The following is a 20195-nucleotide window of genomic DNA, read 5'->3' as shown; positions in this document are numbered from 1 at the left end:
TCCCATTGACCTAAGGGCTTTTACTGCCATATTCCAGATTGAACAAGTTAAATCTTTTGCCAGAATTCAGATCCTTGTTGGAAATTCCACTGTGAACACCGCAGTGTAAAACTCACTGAATCAATGGGAGGGTGATACAAGGCAGAATCCACGTGGAATTCCACCTTTATCTTTTGTAGTGTGAACAAGCCTGTAAAGGGTATGCGCTTGCTGAGTCATTTCAGGTACAATCCATGCTGTATTTGATTTTAATGAGATCTCTGTAGCTGCGTTCATACATAGTAAACTTTTGACACTGATGCAAATGATCCCAGAATAACTCACATGCCAATTCTTCCAGCAGAATCCACAAGTAAAATCCCATTGAACTCAATTGCACTTTGAATTTCTGCTCATATCTTCCACATTCTGGACCAAACAATTGGAAATTCCGCTTTATTTCATAATGGAGCAGAATGAGGATTTCAGTAAGAAATCGTTCCTCGTAATCTTCTTCTGGGTGTACAACGCCTTAGGCGAGTGAAATGTGACCAAGTCGATTATATGGTGTGTGAATTGTAGCAAATGAACACACTTTATTTTTTATTTACCACAGCTTTAATCTTTGAGGCAGAACAATTCACGTTAATCTCACTTCAAGCAAATGATCCAAAAACTAACAGGTCTAAACATGCACTTCACATTATTACTCAGCATCATAGTAAGAACACAAGCATTCCAGTATGTACTATAGTAGTCACTAGCAACTCACTGAGGATTCAAAGTGCAATTCTTTCTATATAACTCTATAAATAGGACATTAAGTGTTAACATCTTCATGTTTTCCATAAATATTCCTGAGAGCATCATGCTAATAGAAATGTATGTAAATCTCATGGAGTGGGCATGGACAGCATCGAGTACAAGTTGTTCTTGTGGTATACGGTATATCAAACACCTATGAGATGATGTAGGCCAATGTTTCCCAACCTTTTTCAGCTCGGGGAACCTCTCGAATAAAAAAAAAAAAATATTTCACGGAGAAGTTGACGAGCAAAAAAAAAAAAAAGGTGACAAAGGGGTGAATAGTGGGGGTTGACCATTGGTGATGGGGGGTAGACTTGGGGGTGGTTAGTGGGGGGGGGGGGTGAGCATGGGTGACAGGGGCAGACAAGGTTGACATGGATGACAAGGTGGACATGGATGACAGTAACAGAGGCGTGACAAAAGGGAGTGGACAGGAGTGACAGAGGGGAGAGGGTGCACAAACCTAATTAAGCAGAGCTGAGCTGTCCTTCTGCAGAGGGGGGGGGGGCGGGAACAATCGGTGGGCCGTGTAGAATCAGGCGGGCTGGGTAGAAACCGCGGGAGCCGGGAACAGTCCTCCGGGGAGCCGGGTGCACACAATGCGAACGCGGGCCGCCGTGATCCACAGGTGCGTAGGTCGGGCGGGAGATTTAAAAAATAAAATAAAATGTGCCTGCTGGAGCCCGCGGAACCCTCGGCAGTCCTCGAAGGAACCCCAAGGTTCCATGGTTGGGAATAACTGATGTAGGGAACAGTTCCCTAGTAGTCCTCCTGCATGAGACCATTGGTAAGGCCAAACTGAGATACAGATGCTTTGGCGTTTCTCTTAATCTCATCTCATTTTGTTTTTTTGGATATCCACTTGATTGTAACCATCACACAATAAGTGTTTATAGCTACTCGCCTTGGAAGAGGTGGAGGTCCATTTTTGCTCTCCCCCTGCTGCATTCCCAGGATACTACGGCCCACTACCTGCCTTCCCTGCTCTTCAGGACTTTAACAACCAGACATTTCTACACATTGAGAGTGGGGAGCTGAATTACATATCCCTCTTTTTCATATTTGTGAGATACAGAATGTATGCTTACATATAAAATAGCTGGGACAACCTCAACCTTTTTGTTACTAAATAGAATAGTGCAGGCTAAAGGGGGCCCCAGGCCAGAGTTGGCAAATGCCGTATCATAATTTACAATAGCTGTAATGTTAAAATAAAATTGAAGGCAAATTAACCTTAAAGGGGGTGTATGGCATTACAAAAAAGGTGTTCAGTTTTTTGTTTTAAGAAACAGTGCCACTCTTCTTCATAGATGGGGAATGGTATTATAGTTCAGCTCAATTCAGCTAAAAAAGGGTAGACCCGAAATACCAGACACAGCCCTTGGACAAGAGTTTATGGCAAAAAAAAAACTGATTTACTAATCATCTGAGATATACAGTATTAATATTTTTCCATGTATGTGGTCAAGTAGTCAAGTGTTGCTCGGTCAATATTTTTTACTCTCAGAAAACCTTTTTGCTGTATTTTGTTTCGTACTAAATGATGCATATTTTCCTACCAATTGTAGTCAATGCATAGCAAAATAAGCTGCAGAAATTACAGAACGTGTGACCCTACCTTTAGGGTATGTTCACACGTACAGTATCCTGCGCATATTTGATGCGCAGGATTTGAACTTACAGCTTTGATGCTGTGCTCAGTCATTTGGTTGACATTAAAATCTGCAGCTTTAAATCCTGTGCATCAAATATGTGCCGGATACTATACGTGTGAATACACTCTGAGCGTATGTTCACACTGAGGAATTGGAGAGGATTTTACACAAGTAATTCCGCTCGCTTATTCCTCTCCAATTCATTCAGCAGTGCCAAACCCCATTGATGTGAATGGAATGTACGCATGCGAAATTCTGACATGGAATTCCGTTCCGCATGAAGAATGAACATGTTCTTTCTTTATGCGGGATCTGCTCAAAATTTCCGCGAACGCGTTCTCACACAGAAATTCCGCACGCAAAAAAAAAAAAAAAAATTCGAATTGGTGGTTGTCGTCCAGCAAAAAAATAAAAAAAGGAAATTCCGCGGTGGCGTTTTTAAGTGAGGATTCCTATATACCCATAGGGTGTAGCCACACGTATAGTATCCTGCGCAGGTTTTATGCACAGGATTTGAAGTTTCAATGTTAACTAAATGACTGAACACAGCATCAAATCTGCAGCTTCAAATCCTGCGCGTCAAATATGTGCAGGATACTGTAACTTTTAAAGGGTAGCTCCCACCATCATTATTTTTTTTTTCTGTCCCTGCCTATTGCACTTCTATCCCTAACACCCTCCCTGCCTTTATTAATTTTTTTTACTATTTTTAAAATGGCATTTTGTCTGCCTGGTAGTGTGCTCACTACCAGGCAGACTTCCCCAGCAGGCACCACGCCACTGATGCCTGCGGGGGGGACTTCCGCCCTTAGTTCTCCCAACAGGGTGCCTCCAGCTGTTTCACCACTACAACTCCCAGCATGCCCTGACATCTATTGGCTGTCAGGGCATGCTGGGAGTTGTAGTGGTAAAACAACTGGAGGCACCCAGGACAGGAGATTCATGGGGGAAGGAGTGAGCCAGGAGCCGATGCGGGAGGGACGGGTGCGGGGGAGACTCTTCCTGCCGCTCGGTAAGTAAACCCAAACAACCCCCATCCCCCCCCCCCCCCCCGTACCTTGCAGCAGCGCCCCCCATCCCGCTCGTACCTTGCAGCAGCGCCCCCCATCCCGCTCGTACCTTGCAGCAGCACTTCCCGCACCTTGCTGTAGCAGCCAACCCCCCGCGCCACCCGCACCTTGCAGCAGGGCCGTCGGCGAGTGCGGGAAGCCGATGCGGAGCCCTGGCTGTTACTGCGCCTGCGCAAAATTTCGACTGATGCCCTGCCGGAATCAGTCGGAATTTTGTAGTGACGTCACTCCGCACTGCATTCGGCCACTAGGAGGGCGCCCCCTAGTGGCCGAATTTCAAATTGCTTTTAAAATGTTTTAAAAGCATTTTTTTTAATAAAAGTATATTAGAGATATGTTGTAGTACTTGAGTACTACAACATATCAAAAAATAATTTTCATGACAGTGCCCATTTAAATAAACCCTTAAGGTTTATACACCCTGTTACCAGTTACAGGTTACTATAAAAAGGTACTTTTTACTGTGATTTTAAGGGATACCTGGAAAAACTAAAGAAAAAAAATTCTTACTTTGTTTTAAAATCCTTATTATTATTTATTTATTTATATCTTTTATAAAACTTAAAGGGGTACTCCAGGATAGAACTTTTCTTTAAAATCCTGCCCAGCTGCCAGCACTTGGAAAACAAAACAAACAAAAAAACTGGATCTACCTCCTGCTGCTCTCCTTAGGCCTTCAGTATCCTACCCCCGTCCTCGGTGCAGTCTTTTTCCAGGGCCTAGTATGTCACACTGCCGCTCAGCCTATGACTGGCCAAGGCAGGACAACACCTCTGCTGCCGATTAGCTGAGCTGCAGTGTGAGGAGTCAATCCCCAGCAACCAGGAAGAAGACTACACCGGAGCATGGGAGCAGGATACTGAATCGGGGGAGCGGCTGGGCAGGATTTTAAAGGAAAGTTCTATCCCAGAGTACCCCTTTAAGCAAAATCTTGAAAGGAAGTACCAAATGTGATCTGTGACGAGATATCCACTGTATATAACAGAATAAAGTAAGTAGATGGGTTATAGTATTTGTAGATATTGGTCTCGAAGTCATTGGATGACTGGAATGCACTGAAATTCATATTGACTCCAACCATTTTATAGAAATGAAATGTACAATTGTGCCAGTGTGCCCAGTAGTAAATATACTGTTAGCGGGTAGACTCTACATAAAGCCTTATGTATATATACTCATTTATGTCACAGTACAAAAGAAAAAAATACCACATAAATCCACCCCACACAATGTAACAAACACCAGCTCTACAAAGTGTATGTGTTCCTAAAGCACAGGCTTATAGTAGTCCTGATCCAATCCTTCTTATTCTTACACACGGGGATGATGCTTTGCTTCTTCATCTTCTTTTTGTACCTCCATAACCTTAAGCAAAAAACAAAAAAAAAGCATTTATAGGAAGTACTAATGGTAAGATGGGCAGCATCTACTTTCATAATACAGTAAAATCTTCCTTGGGGTGCATTCACACCACGTCTTTATCCTACGGCTGCCGGATCCGGCGGGAATATCTCAAAACTGGGTGCTCCCGTATCCCCGCCGGACCCGCGCAGCTTCTCATTCATTTGAGCGAGTTGTCCAGAGTCAGATAGTGATTTAAGTCCGGTCACAAATGAGCCGACCGGAGTCACTATCTGTCTCCGGTCGGCTCAGTCAAATGAATAAGAAGCTGCGCGGGTCCGGCGGGGATACGGGAGTGCCCGGTTTTGTGCCCACCGGATCCAACAGCCATAGGATTAAAACGTGGTGTGAATGCACCCTTAGTGGACACCTCCGAATAGCGGACAGTTTTTTATTCCCTGCCAGAGTCCCATAAGACTTAATGTATTTGCACCCTCGGAATAGGGGACATTCCCAATAACAGATGTGGACACAACCAATAGGGGACAACCAGGCTTATGTGCCGACCCTACCTTGTACACAGGGCCACTGTCACGGGGGTACAGCAAATACCCCAGTAAGGGGCCCTGGCCCCCACTGCACCCCTCCTTTATTACCCCTTGTGCCAAATTATTTCCTCTTGATCCCCCGCTGTGCCATTTCATTAACATTTTATTACACTTTGTGCAAATTCATTAACCCCTCTTTACCACCACTGTGCCATTTCATTCCCCATTTATCCACCTGTGCCAAATCTTCCCTCTCCTACCCCTTGTGCCACATCACTATTCCCCTTCCCTTCCCCCCTGTTGTTCTTAGAGCACTGAGAGGAGCAGCAGTGGCTGTGGGCACCGACGAGTGACGCAAGGAGCGTCACTCGTCACTTCTGGCAGCTGCCGCTGTTCAAAGCCCTTCAGTGTGCAGAGTGCAGCACAGAGGACATCCGGAAAATGTCAAACCCACTAAGAGCCTCTGCACCTGAGCCTGCTGTCTAAATAAGAAGAACAACAGAGGGAGGAGGGAAGGGGAAAAGTGATGTGGGACAAGGGGTGGGGAGTGGATGATTTGGCACAGGAGGAATATACTTGGAATGAAATGGCAAAGGGGGGGTTATTTGACACGGGGTAAGGGGGGGATGATTTGGCACGGGGAATAAATGGCACAGGAGGTTCAAGGGAGGGATGAATGAAGTGGCATTGGAGGGATCAAGAGGGGAATAATAATATGGCAGGGTGAAAATAAATGGCACAGGGGGTAGCAGCCACATTTGTAATGATACATACTGGTACAGTACTATAAAACTGTATTACTTTTTATTGTGTTTTTTTAAGTAATTAAACTCTGCAATGAGTATAGTATAGTAAAAATGTGAGCCTTTTTCCTTATAGGGAACATCTCCCAATAGCGGACAGTGAGTGTCCGCTATTGGGAGATTCTACTGTAGTCATGATACTGGGTGATACTATTTTATTTTCATAAAGCACCACATGACTGTTCTGTCAGGAGAAAAGGGCAGATAAGATGTAAAAGCACCTTTCAAAAAATGTCTGTTTTTCAGTGGGAAAATGCTTTACAGTTTACACAAAGTTTTTTTTTTTTTTTATATTAGAGCCATAATTATTACTTATTTTGGATATTTGAGCCTCAAAATAAAATACACTGAACATAGATTTACAGTAGGAGAAAATTTTTATTTATTTTCTGTGCATGTGGGAATAGCTGCCAGGGGCAATGTGATGGGGTCCCTGGCTGGCCTGATGTGCCAATATAATACTTTTCACACATAGCACAGTGGCGGACATATATATGCCAGCTGCTGCACTATGTGGAAAAAGTATTGTATTAGGGCATCAGACCGGCCGGGGACCCGAACAAAAAGGAACTTTACACATAGCACTGCAGGGGCATAAATACATAAAAGCGCTGCGGGGGGCATAAATATATAAAAACACTGCGGGAGGTATAAATATATAAAAACACTGCGGGAGGCATAAATATACAAAAGCGCTGGGTCTAGGTGTGTAGCACTTAGAGAAGTTTTCAGGGCTTAAGTAAATTAGTGAGGGTTAGTGTGTAATGGACAGGACCTGCGACTTTTGTGTGACTTTCAGAGAAAAGTTACACATCATGAATCTATCACCACTGCATAAAACTAGCCTAAAGCACTGCACATGGTATTTCACTTTCAGATCTAATCTATAGCAAAAGTCGCACATTATGAATTGATCACCACTGCATGAAACTAGCCTAAAGCACTGCACATGGTATTTCACTTTCAGATCTAATCTATAGCAAAAGTCGCACATTATGAATTGATCACCACTGCATGAAACTAGCCTAAAGCACTGCACATGGTATTTCACTTTCAGATCTAATCTATAGCAAAAGTCGCACAAAAGTTGCAGGAGACTTTTGATGCAACTTTTTTAGATAGAAAGAAAAAAACTGTCTAAAAAGCTTGATGAATTCCCCTCTATGTGCCCATTGATATAAGTGACTTGCATAAACTATGCCAATTTTGAATTTTTTCATATTTTTGAGGAGGTGTTCTACATCCTTGGTTCTGTTTGGATGGGACTTTTAGCCACAAACAAAGTGTAAACAAAATGTTACACTCAGATGTAAAATTGCACAAGGGTATCCTTTGTTGTTAAGTGCGGAGGAACATTTTCACAACATTAAAATCCTGGCATTGAACTGTTCTTTCCTATACAGTGGGCCATTACAAAAAAATTTAGATTTAAAAAAAAAATAAGCGATCTAAACAGCTTAATGAATTCCCCTCTTTGTTTTTACCATTGTGGCCAGTGGAACACTCCTGGCACATACTCCAACACGTACCTCTAAATTGTATAAAGAAGTTGTATGCAAGGCCTGTTATTGCTTAGGTCATTGACATTCAGCTGGTTATTACTGGAACCAACTGACAACACAATGCTTTCTGCTGCCAGCCATTCTGCTGTAATCCTTTTCTATGTACACTATCTAATGTAAAGACTACAACTCCCAGAACACAAATCTGCAGAGCAAGTCATGTGCAAACACTGGGCCAGCAGGGAATGCAGAGAGGCTTAAAGGAGTACTCCGCCCCTAGACATCTTATTCCCTAGCCAAAGGATAGGGGATAAGATGTCTGATCGCAGGGGTCCCACCACTGGGGACCCACACGATCTCCCTGCTGCACTTATTCTTCTGATTCTTGGGGCAGAAGCATGATCAACTCCTGCAATGATCACAATCCAGCTCTGGATGGCTCTATAGACTTATAATGAGCCATCCAGAGAAGCTGGGAGATCACTGTGAGTCGGGGAGTGAAGTGCGCTACCCCACTCGTTCTTCTGATCCACCCTGACCAATCAAAACTTTTGACATATCTTTTTATTATACAGTTTGTAGAAAACATAAGAGGGCAAGTTCATATAAGTAAATTGACATAAAATAAAAAGGGGAAAACTAAAACCAAAACAAACATCCCTCAATCGTAGAGAACCCCCCGACAAAAGGAGCTGAGCGCAACCCTCCATATGGGGAATACGCTCCACTGTCCAGTATCTCCTCCGCCTCCCAGGGGATCCTAGAGGCAATAATAATGCTCGGAGAAGATCCACTATTACAATCAGAGCTTTGGTAAGCAGCGCGAGCCAAGCAAAGCTTCCACATTGTACCAAGTGGTGTATCTGAAAGAGCGAACAATTTCCGCGATCCGGTAAACCTATATTTTAAGAGAGACCGGCTGCTTTCAACAGCAGGAGAAGAGCAGTGGTGATATTTTCAGTAATAAAGAGCTGTCACCATAGGTAGGACCTATAAGGCAAGCCCAGATATCTCCTAATAGGGTCACCCAGACCCTAAATAACAAAGTATCCCATACGACTGCCAAGCTCTGCCAGTATAGCTACCCCTTCTCTCTCCTGCAAGCACTGCCGCTGTAACTGGTATCGTGTAATAGAAAACTGTTTTCCAAGCTGCTCAAACAGCAGAGTCAGTGGCAGGCTTTGGTTGGTGGCCAGCTGAATGGTGCAGTGACCTGTAATGACATGTGGCATGTAGCTGAAACACTCACTATTCTCTTCACTTCACAAGGCAGCACTGGACTTTCAGAATTGCCTATAGGAAGTGCACTGTACAAATACAGTGACCATGAAAGAACAGAAGACCCTGTAGTTACTAATAAGAAAAATATATGCACTAAATAATACCTAGAAACAATAAAACCACTAGCATGGAAGATGGGTAAATAACCCTTCTAGCAAAGTAACATGCACGATTACAGGGATCGTGAGGGGGCAATGATAGAGCATTTTTTCAAAAAATTTCTGCTATGGTATGGCCTGTAAAAGATGCTGGGACAGAGTATAGAAATCAAGTTGACCAGATTCTGCTCCTTTCTGAGGGCAGGAGCCACAGGGGAATCGAAGAGAGTCAGTTATTTATTTTATTATTTCTTGACCTACCAGTTCTCTTTATACCCTACAGAAGGCCCAATCACGTTTAAAGGGGAATGAGATGTTGTCTAGCAGTATAAACACTTTATCAATGTGATTTACAATAGTGTTCGAAAACACTATTATCCCAAGTGCTGGGAAGGGTGCAGTATTTAAGATACCTCCTCTCCAGACATGGCATCAGAATCACGATAGCACTTTAGATGCAGCCCTCCAGCAGCAAAACAGGGGTTATTCTTTACTATTGAGCCCAGGGTAAACATTACAGTAACCATAATCTTACCTGATAGCATACATAGAAAGACAAAAAGTTTTGCGCAAAGTTTCGCGCAGATCGCGCTTCTTCCGGCCTCATACGAGGCCGGAAGAAGCGCGATCTGCGCGAAACTTTGGCAGCAGTCGCCTCCACTCTGAGCGCCCTTCTGTCAGCCTGAAGTCGGATCTGTCTGAGATGCCATAGAAGTCGGTCTGCTGTTTCCTTGCGGTGACTGCGGGTACCTTTTTGTATGCTATTGAGTGACTTTGGGTTTCTTGGTTCCCAGCACCTCCACAGGCATCAGGACTCTGCGTTGCTATAGTGACAGAACGCTAGCTTCCACAGTACATGCTGACATAATTGGTCTTTCTCCACAGCAGTGCCCTCTAGCTTGTGTTAGTTAGTATAATCTTACCTGATGCTGTTCTGACACCAGAACTGGAAAATGGCCGAGAGTCTCCATGAACAGGTCCAGAATATGAAGGTCCACCCCATGTGTTGTGGTGAGGTGTATATGCTGAATAGTGTGTCCTAGACCTAAAAAAAACACATAAGTATGAAAAGCCTCATGTAATCTTACCATAGCCAATGTGCCTATGTAAAATAATCACAGTATACCCCTTTAATCAAGTCATAGGGTAAGTCTCATAACAGGCAACCCCACTAAGCCTCTGTGGCACACAACGGAATCTCCGCCTGATTCCATGGGCAATGCGCTGTCTGGCAATGTGTCCTTTTGGCTAAGTGGGGAATCCAGAATTCCTGCGGCAATGTGTACACAGCGGCAATTTTGCTGTGTGAGCGGTGCAGCAGAATCCCATGGAAAATAATGCTGCCAGGCAGAATATACAATGCATTGGAAAAGTTTTCAGACCCTTTCCCTTATTTCACATTTTGTTCTGTTGCAGCCTTGTGCTAAAATGAAATAATAAAAAATGAAAACAAAATTTTAGCAAATTTGTTAAAAAGGAAAAAACTAATCTCACATGAACATAAGTATTCATACCCTTTGTTATGACACTTGATATTTCACTCTAGCTCCTCCCATTTCTCTGGATCATCTCTAAGAGGTTTCTACCACTTGATGGGAGTCACTTGTGGTAAATACAAGTGATCGGTCAGGATTTGGAAAAACACATCCCTGTCTATATAAGATCTCACAGTTGACAATGCACATCAGAGCACAAACCAAGCAATGAGGAGGAAAAAACTGCCTGTAAAGGAAGTAGGATCTTTTTCAGAGACTGATACAGGGGGGGTTGAGGGAAAGCTGAATGGAGCAAAGTACAGAGCTATTCTTAATGAAAGCCTAATCCAGAGTGTTCTGGACCTCAGACCGGGCTAAAAGTTCACCTTCCAACATGACGATTACCCAAAGAACACAGCCAAGACAATACAGGATTGGCTTAGGAACAACTGTAAATATCCTTGAGTGGTCAAGCCAGAGCCTTGATTTACATCCAATTAAATATCACTGAAGAGACCTGGAAATGGCTTCCACCAATGGTTCCCATCCAACTGACAGAGCTTGAGAGGATCTGCTGAGAGGAATGGCAGAAAATCCCCAAATCCATGTGTGTAAACCTTGTGGCCTCATCCCCAAGAAGACTAGAGGCTGTAATCCCTTCCAAACATGATTCATCTAAGCACCAGGTAAAGGGTCTGAATACTTATGTCACTGCAATATTTCAGTTCTTCCTTTTCAATAAATTAGCAAAGATTTCTAATACAGTGGTCCCTCAAGTTACAATATTAATCGGTTCCAGGAAGACCATTGTATGTTGAAACCATTGTATGTTGAGACCATAACTCTATGGAAACCTGGTAACTGATTCTGATGCCACCAAAATGTCATCCAAAAAAGGAAACAGTGAGAATTAAAGAAAAATAAGTTAACTGATACGGATAAAGCAAGATTGTACGTATAAAAGTAAGAAAGCGCTGCTGGGAGCTGTAATCACTGTCTAGACCAGTGTTTCCCAACCAGGGTGCCTCCAGCTGTTGCAAAACTACAACTCCCAGCATGCCCGGACAGCCAAAGGCTGTCCGGGCATGCTGGGAGTTGTAGTTTTGCAACAGCTGGAGGCACCCTGGTTGGGAAACACTGGTCTATGTAGAGGACAGGAGCTTCTTCAGGGTCCTGTACAGTACACAAAAAAGTATCCTAAAAAAGTATCCTAAAGGAGCAGCTAACCCTGGCACAGGTAAAGAGTACAGAACATGCAATACCTCCCTGTACTGTAGGGGGCGCTACCAGACAGCCAGTCAGTGTATGCACTTCAGTAATACAGGGGTTTTACCAGTGAATGTCCATTCTGATTGGTCGGTTCTTCCAGCCATTGACATGTTACACAGATCTGGACTGTCTGTACAATGTATGTTGAGTCTGGTTTCAAGTTACAATAGTCCAGAAAAGACCATTGTATGTTGAAACTATTGTATGTTGAGGCCATTGTAAGTTGAGGGATCACTGTATTCTGTTTTCACTTTATCATTATGGTATAATTAAAACTTTTTTTTATTCCTTTATTTTATTTAGCACAAGGTCTCAACATAAAAAAATGAGAAAAAAAGTAAAGGGGTCTGAAGACTTTCCAAATTTAATGTACAATTATTATAGAGGACACCATTTCAATAAATAAGGATATCACAGCATGATGTTAATTATTCCTTGCATGTTATAGGATTTTTATCATTAGAGATGAGCGAACTTACAGTAAATTCGATTCGTCACGAACTTCTCGGCTCGGCAGTTGATGAATTATTATGAATTTATGCAGGATAAGTCATCAACTGCCGAGCCGAGAAGTTTGTGACGAATTGAATTTACTGTAAGTTCGCTCATCTCTATTTATCATCATTTGATTATTTGGTGATCCGCAGTAATAACAAGCTTTTCAGATCTACTTACCTACAGAATATGAAAGTAAACATTTTTAGTATCTTAGCCTATTTTTACTATGCATTTGTGGGACAGTGATTGAACTACCTACTAAATTTGTAGTGTAAGGTCAGTTGCCCGATGTTATCTGTACATTGCCTGTCTACTACTTACCTCTGACCGCCAAACAGATAACCAAGCACACCACCAGTTCCCAAGCCCGTCCAAAACCCAGGTCCTTGGCTTGCCTGTCCCCCAAAGGAGGATGCCCCTCCAAAGTTACCAAATCCAGATGAAGCACCTGAAGAAATGATTACATTTTATTAGAAAATACAGTCATCCTGCTTTGAATAATTTCCAATATTAAAGAAAAACTCTTATAATACACCACAGATTATGTGAATAACATGCTCTACTTATCTTTTACTACTTTTTATTAAAGGGGTTATCATGGATTATAAAAACAGGCAATTTTTTTTCCCCCAGAAAGCAGCTGTGTATTTCTAATCCTAAAGGACCCCTTTTAGGGTTGCCATACATATCCTATAACTGTCAGCCAAACATTCATTTGGCTGACAGTTATCTCTTCTGACACCCCCCATATAGACTTGAATGACCATGTGTTCTCATCAATGAGGGGTGAGCCACAGCCGGAAAGCTCTGGCGCCAGCTTACCTCTTACTAAACAATAGAGTTACATGTTATAATCCAAAATGTCCAAACTTTTTCTCCACTGATACCATCTGTTGGATAAGGCTGTCGGGAGGCTGCCATACACCTTAGACAGTTGGCTGAATCCTGCACAAGGGTTGGCTGACTTTAGTAAAAGATATATGGGAATCTTAAAGGGGAACTCCAGTACTCAACTTATCCCCATATCCGCAGGATAGAGGATAAGTGTTTGCAGAAGGTCTGACCACTCTCGCTCCATGCACAGAGCTGTGTCAAACACACAGAGAATCTGCTGCAGATTGTAAAATACACAATTGTTGATTTGAAGTTTTAAAATTCTCTACTGCAGATCAGTTTCTGGCAATTCTCATGGATTTTTGATTACCTTGTAGAAATCCACAGGAGATGCCGTGTGAGAATACACCCTTGGAATCATTTTAAAGGAAAATGGTCATCCTGTGTACCCTCACTAAACCCAATGGTGTATAGTGCACAATTCACAGAAGAACGAGGCGGACCTTCAGAGGGACACCACTCCGGGCTGAAAGTACTTATCTTCGAGAGATCCTGCATCGGTCTCCTGGTCACCCACACTATAACCCAGTGAATTGGATCTAGTGTGTGAACAGGATGACCGTTTTCCTTTAAATAACCTCAATGTACCCAAAAGACACACCTTTACAAATAACCTTGGAAGTTAGTTTTAAACATCCCCTACCATTACTTCCATACACCCTTTCCTCTCCTCTCCTGATTTTCCCTTTCATTTGGCTGAATGACGGTTAGTAAGAAGTGCAGCATCTGGCTGTATAGGGCTTGTTTGTAGTCTGTTACCAGAAAGCTACACAGGCCTATGTAAAAGCTGTGGAAACAAAGGGGGAGATTTATCAAAAAAATTGACCAGTTGCCCATAGCAACCAATCAGATCGCTTCTTACATTTTTTTAAAGTCCTCTGAAAAACAAAAAAAGCAATCTAATTGGTTGCTATGGGCAACTGGTCAACTTTTCCTCTGCACAAGTCTTGATAAATCTCCACTAAAAAGCCACTGACTGACCACTTGCACTATTGTGTATATCACCTGCACTCCTGGTGCTAATCTTGTGGGTATAGTACCATTATCAGTGACATCACTGCCATATATATCCCATCACAGAGCGTGAATAAAGTCTCACTCAAGAGGAATATATACATTGTGTTGCTTAAAGGGTATAAACAAGACTATTTGCAATGTTGCTTTATTTTTGCTTTTAGATGTATAGGGGCAAATAAAAATTTTTTTTGCATAAGTGTACATGAGCGCTAAATCTGTCCACTTCAGATGCTCCATCTGACCAAGAAAGTCTGATAACTAGGCATTCTTTACATATTCTGAAGTCTTCCCTAAATAGAAAGAAAAGTATTTACCGGAAAACTCTGATTTGAAACCTGGAGGTGGGGGTGCGCTGGCCTGGCTGTAGTTTTGGTAGTCATGTCCATTGTCAGGGTGAGGATGCTGTGGCTGACCTGAAGGCCCACTCAAAAATAACTTGTACACACCATAAGCCAGCCCCAGAATGACCAAGAAGACAATGACCCCGCTGCCATCTGGAGACTGTTGAGCGTTCCAGCCACTTGATTTCCCTTGGAAAAATCCAGAGCCAAATCCCGTAGAGCCATGGTCACTTTGAGATCTCTTCCGTCCTTCCTCTGTAAGCTCCAGAGTGTACTCCAGCCCACAAGAGCCACGCAGGACATATGGATCTTCAGGATAATCGAAGCCCTCGCAGTTCACCTCTATCTTCCCAAATCTGTAAGCGTTGTCCATATCCACTTTGCATTCCCACTGGATTGTAAATACAAAATACCATTGAGACCACGTATTAACAAGTCATGTGATGAATGTGAGTAATCATTGTAAAATCGGATTACTTTAAAAGTTTTTATCATGTTTGGGCATCATTGTCTATACAGATCAATATGTCTGCTATTGAATCACATTGGGGGGAAAATGTGTATACCCTCATATACTTTTTGCATGCACTTATATTGAAAAGTATTGGCAAGTACAATTTTTAATACAGCAGAGGCAAAGATATACCAATAAAAAGCCAAATGGACACTATTTTAGCTCACATTTCACTAAAAGGTGTACATGTCAGGAGAATTTAGAATTGATAAGTTTAAAGAGTATCTGTCACCAAACTGGACTTTTAAAATATTGTTCCTTATGTAATTATAAGACACTTTGCTATTTACTTGCTGTTAAAATTCTCAACCTTTATATGTTTTTAATGTGATTGAAAAAACAGCCACTAGGTGTCTCTGTTCTGTTCCCTGTGCAAGTCAAACAGTTCTTTTGGTCTCCTCCCGGCCTGGCAAGAGACCAATCTCAGGAAGTGCGTGTGGGCCATGGTGAGGCACAGCTCTCGCAGGCTTCAGTGACATCGCCCCTGCTGGGGAACGCCCACTTTCTCCTGCCGAGAGCTCGCGCAATGTGAGCAAGGGGAAAGGGATGATACAGAGTTTTTTTAAAGCTTGGTGTTAGGAGTAGTTAGGGAATATAATTTGAGTTAGTTTAGAAAATATGGTTTGATAACAGGTACTCTTTAACCAACATTTCTAAGCTTGATGAATCATAGAATCTATATCATCTTTACAACTGAGTAACAAGTTTGATCTAAAGAATAATCTAGAAAAGATCTATACTTTCGGGTAGTGCACCATCTTTCTTATATAGACTGCATTCAAATATGTGGCTTTGGGGACTGTGGATCTAGGGGGAAGATGTAAGTTTACACAGACAGTCCATGGAGCTCCAGGACTAAAAGCTATGGGGACAATACAGCAAAAAAATAGGAAGTAGGTTGGAAGTCAATTTCAAATAAAAAAAAACTACAATTTACCTGGGCATCGATGCCATCCCATCCTTTATTGTTACACTGCACCACTTGTGGTATCATGGCACTGCAGCCAGCACTACCTCCGATGCATTTCAGCTGTGGGATAGGAGCTGCCCTCCGTGAATTGGTGTATCTGTCAGCGTATAATGTGATGGCCTGGATATCCTTCAGCAAAACTCGATCTGAAAGAAGTGACATTTTGGTTAACATTAAAATTTTTGTATAACAAAATGATGACAAACTGTAAACCATACTCTTCATAATAAAGAAAATATGTAGAACATAAATGATACTGGACAATAGACAACCAACAGCTTAATAGCTGAAAATGAGGTATTTGAAGTATTCACAAGTCATAAAGTTATGCTAGGATATGGGGGTCTGCCCTCTGAGACCCCAAAAATCCTGAGAATAAATGGACTACAGCACTGATTCAGAGCTGCCACCCCTTCACAGTGACGCCCCTGGGCATGCTGCAGTTCCCTACCTATGACAGAAATCCAGTCAGGAATTTCCGTCAGCAGATCCACGCGACCAGGAATCAGGGTAAGTTTGCAGTGGAAATGAACCCCTGCACTTTAAAAGAGTTATCCAGCGCTGAAAAACTTATCCCCTATCCTAAGGATAGAGGATAAGTTTCAGATAGCGGGGGGTCCAACTGCTGGGGCCCCCCCGGGATCTCCTGTACGGGGCCCCAGCTCACTGGCCACATAGCGCGTGTTGATCACCGCATGAAGCGACGGCCAACGCGCCCCCTCAATACATCGCTATGGCAGAGCAGGAGATTGCCGAAGGCAGCGCTCCGGCTCTGCCATAGAGTTGTATTGAGGGGGTGTGTCAGCCGCCGCTTCGTGTGGTGGTCAGCACGCCCCCTTCCCCCAGTGGTCGGACCCCCCGCGATCTGAAACTTATCCCCTATCCTTTTCCAGGCAGATTTCGACTAAACAATGTACATGTTCATTCTTTTGGAGGAATCCAAATTCATGTCGGAAGTTGCGCTTTGGAATTTCCGTTGTGTGCATTGAGCAGCAGAATCTCATTGAGATTAATGGAGGATTTCACTCAGTCTGTAGTGTGCATGAGCCCTGAGGTCTCGTTCACAAGGCAAAATTTCTGTGTGGAATCCAGAGGAAAAATTCCGCTCAAAAATTCTGTTGCGGGAGAGTCCCATTGTTTTCAATAGGATTCTGCTACACCGTGCACATGGCGAAATTTCACCGATTTCAGCCTCAGCAGAAAAAATGAACATGTCAACTCTTTATCTGCTCAGAAATGAATTGCCAAAGCCCACTGTTCGCAGGATGTCCAGACGGAAATTTTTGGGGTGGACATTCCGCCATGTGAACAGACCCTAAAAGGGCAGCTGGTTTCCTGCACAGCCTGGCAGCTGGAAATCAGCATTGTGGCCCCATCAATCTCAAGAACAGCGGGGACAGCACAGCCTAGCATAACCCATCACTTTACAGGATAGGAAAACCCTGTAAGCCTGTTCACAAGCTTATTTGTAGGGTTCTGACTGCTGGGACCTCCACAGATCCTAAGAATAGATGAAAGATGTTCCCAAAATGAATATGGCGCAGAATATATGTACAGTGCTGTCATTCTCTATGGGGCTTCCAAGCGTTTCCCTTCAGAACCCCCCTTTAAAGTAGGGGTGTGAATCGCCAAGAATTTGGCGATTCGAATCGCGATACCAGTGTGGCGATTCGATATATCGCGATATATCGCGATACCGTCTAGGTGACGATACATCGCGATATATCGCCCACCTGGGAGCATTCATAGATCCCAATAGACGCCGCTGTCAGCTTTGACAGCGGCGATCTAGTACTCCGGCGCGCACTTTTCTCATGTTATCCCGTCCGGGCTGCAAAATAAAATAAAACGCACTTTATCTTACCTGCCAACGAGCCCGCGGAGCTCCAGTACAGGTGTTCGGTCCCCGGGCTGTATTCTTCTTACTTCCTGTTAGTCCGGCACGTCACATGGAGCTTCAGCCTATCACCAGCGGAGGCGGGACATCGCTGCGGCCAGTGATAGGCTGAAGCTCCATGTGACGTGCCGGGCTAACAGGAAGTAAGAAGAATACAGCCCGGGGACCGAACACCTATACCGGAGCTCCGGGGGCTCGTTGGCAGGTAAGAGAAAGTGCGTTTTATAAAAAATTCCACATCCCTAAAAGAATCGATTCAAAAATATTTTGAATCGATTCTGTATCGGCAAATGAAAAATCGCGATTTTTTCTTACATCCCTACTTTAAAGGGGTACTCCGTTGGAAAACTTTTTTTTTTTTTTTTTTAAATCAACTAATGCCAGAAAGTTAAACAGATGTGTAAATTACTTCTATTTAAAAATCTTAATCCACCAAGTACTTATCAGCGGCTGTATTCTCCACAGGAAGTTCTTTTTGTTTTGAATTTCCTTTCTTTCTGACCACAGTGCCCTCTGCTGACACCTCTGTCCATGTCAGGAACTGTCCATAGTAGGAGCAAATCCTCATAGCAAACCTCTCCTGCTCTGGACAGTTCCTGAGATGGACAGAAGTGTCAGCAGAGAGCACTGTGGTCAGACAGAAAAGAAAGAAATGCAAAAAGAAAATAACTTCATGTGGAGCATACAGCAGCTGATAAGTACTGGAGGGATTAGGAATTTTAAATAGAAGTAATTTACAAATCTGTTTAACTTTCTGGCACCAGTTGATTTAAAAAAAAAAAAAATGATAAAAAAAAAAAAAAAATTCCAGCAGAGTACCCCTTTAATGAGAACATATGGGAAGCTGCTAAATAGGATACCTCTAACCAGGCAGGCTTGGCCATTTCTTGTATTCCATAGCTGGCTATTCACTTGAATGGCTGGCATGTAATACCACATCTGCAGTGGCCATTCTGTGGGAAGTGGAGCTAACTGACAGGCCGCCATTGTTAAAGAAAAAGAAAGGAGTTGTCTACGTAAAATCATTCCTTAAAGGGGTACTCCCGTGGAAAACTTTTTTTTTTTTTTAAATCAACCGGTGTACTTTTTAGGGGCTGTATACTACAGAAGAAATGCTTTTCTTTTTGGATTTCTCTTATGTCACGAGCACAGTGCTCTCTGCTGACCTCTGCTGTCCATTTTTGGAACTGTCCAGAGCAGGAGAAAATCCCCATAGCAAACATATGCTGCTCTGGACAGTTCCTAAAATGGACAGCAGAGGTCAGCAGAGAGCACTGTGGTCGTGACATCAGAGAAATCCAAAAAGAAAAACATTTCCTCTGTAGCATACAGCCCCTAAAAAGTACTGGAAGGATTAAGATTTTTTTAATAGAAGTAATTTACAAATCTGTTTAACTTTCTGGCACCAGTTGATTTAAAAAAAATAAATAATACGTTTTCCACAAGAGTACCCCTTTAATAGTGTTTCCCAACTAGTGTGCCTCCAGCTGTTGCAAAACTACAACTCCCAGCATAAATATGTGAACCCATCAGAGAGGCCACCATTCACTGCTATGGGACTGACAGCATAGCCATGCAAACACACAACATGGGGCACTTGGGAGCCACTGTTCTCTTCTTTGAAGGGGGCTTGGGACCCCAACAGTGACACAATTAACACCTGTCCTGCTGATGGGTTATCAATGCCGACCACCCTCCCACTCTCTATACTTAGGACAGTTTTCCCCAACCAGGGTTGCAAAACTACAACTCCCAGCATGCCCGGACAGCCTTTGGCTGTCCGGGCATGCTGGGAGTTGTAGTTTTGCAACAGCTGGAGGCACCCAAGTTGGGAAACACTATCTTAGGTTATGCAGCAGAATACAAGGACCATGGGAAAGATGTGTATTCAGGAGTCTAGGGAAGTTGGGTGACAGTTGTCCCGGAGGTGACCGAGCACAGGTCCTACATAAACAAACTCCCCCCTCCCCCAGTATTACCATGCGGGCTCCATCCACAGACCACTACAGCCAGCAGCGGAAGCAGCAGCAGTCCCTTCAGTGCCATGGTCGGTGAGGTGAATACACAAGTAACCGATTCCGTTCCGGGAATTACAAATGTCGCATTACACTGCGTTTCATCAGCCGCGGATGTCAACAACTTCCTCTACCTGAAGCTTGTCAAACGCTGATTGGGCGAGCGTCAGAAAGAGGGCGTTGCTCTTCTCAGTCCTCTCTTCTCAGTGTCCGCTTGTTAA

The 20195-nt window shown here is 43.2% G+C and overlaps 1 protein-coding gene across 1 annotated transcript; it reads right to left on the bottom strand.

Annotated features, from left to right (window-relative positions):
• Window positions 1–578: 578 nt before the first annotated feature.
• On the bottom strand, window positions 579–20152 carry SARAF (store-operated calcium entry associated regulatory factor). Its single transcript, XM_056568848.1, has 6 exons — window positions 19939–20152; window positions 16030–16208; window positions 14552–14969; window positions 12648–12774; window positions 10008–10129; window positions 579–4876 (listed from the first exon to the last, which is right to left on the bottom strand). The coding sequence occupies exons 1-6, from the start codon at window positions 20003–20005 to the stop codon at window positions 4851–4853; spliced, it is 939 nt and encodes a 312-aa protein (XP_056424823.1). The 5' UTR covers window positions 20006–20152; the 3' UTR covers window positions 579–4850.
• Between the last annotated feature and the right edge of the window lie 43 nt (window positions 20153–20195).

This window comes from Hyla sarda, chromosome 1 (assembly GCF_029499605.1).
Source record: "Hyla sarda isolate aHylSar1 chromosome 1, aHylSar1.hap1, whole genome shotgun sequence".
NCBI classification, from domain to species: Eukaryota; Metazoa; Chordata; class Amphibia; order Anura; family Hylidae; genus Hyla; species Hyla sarda.
The sequence above is the reverse complement of the archived record's forward strand: the minus strand, read 5'-3'. Positions and strand labels throughout refer to the sequence as shown.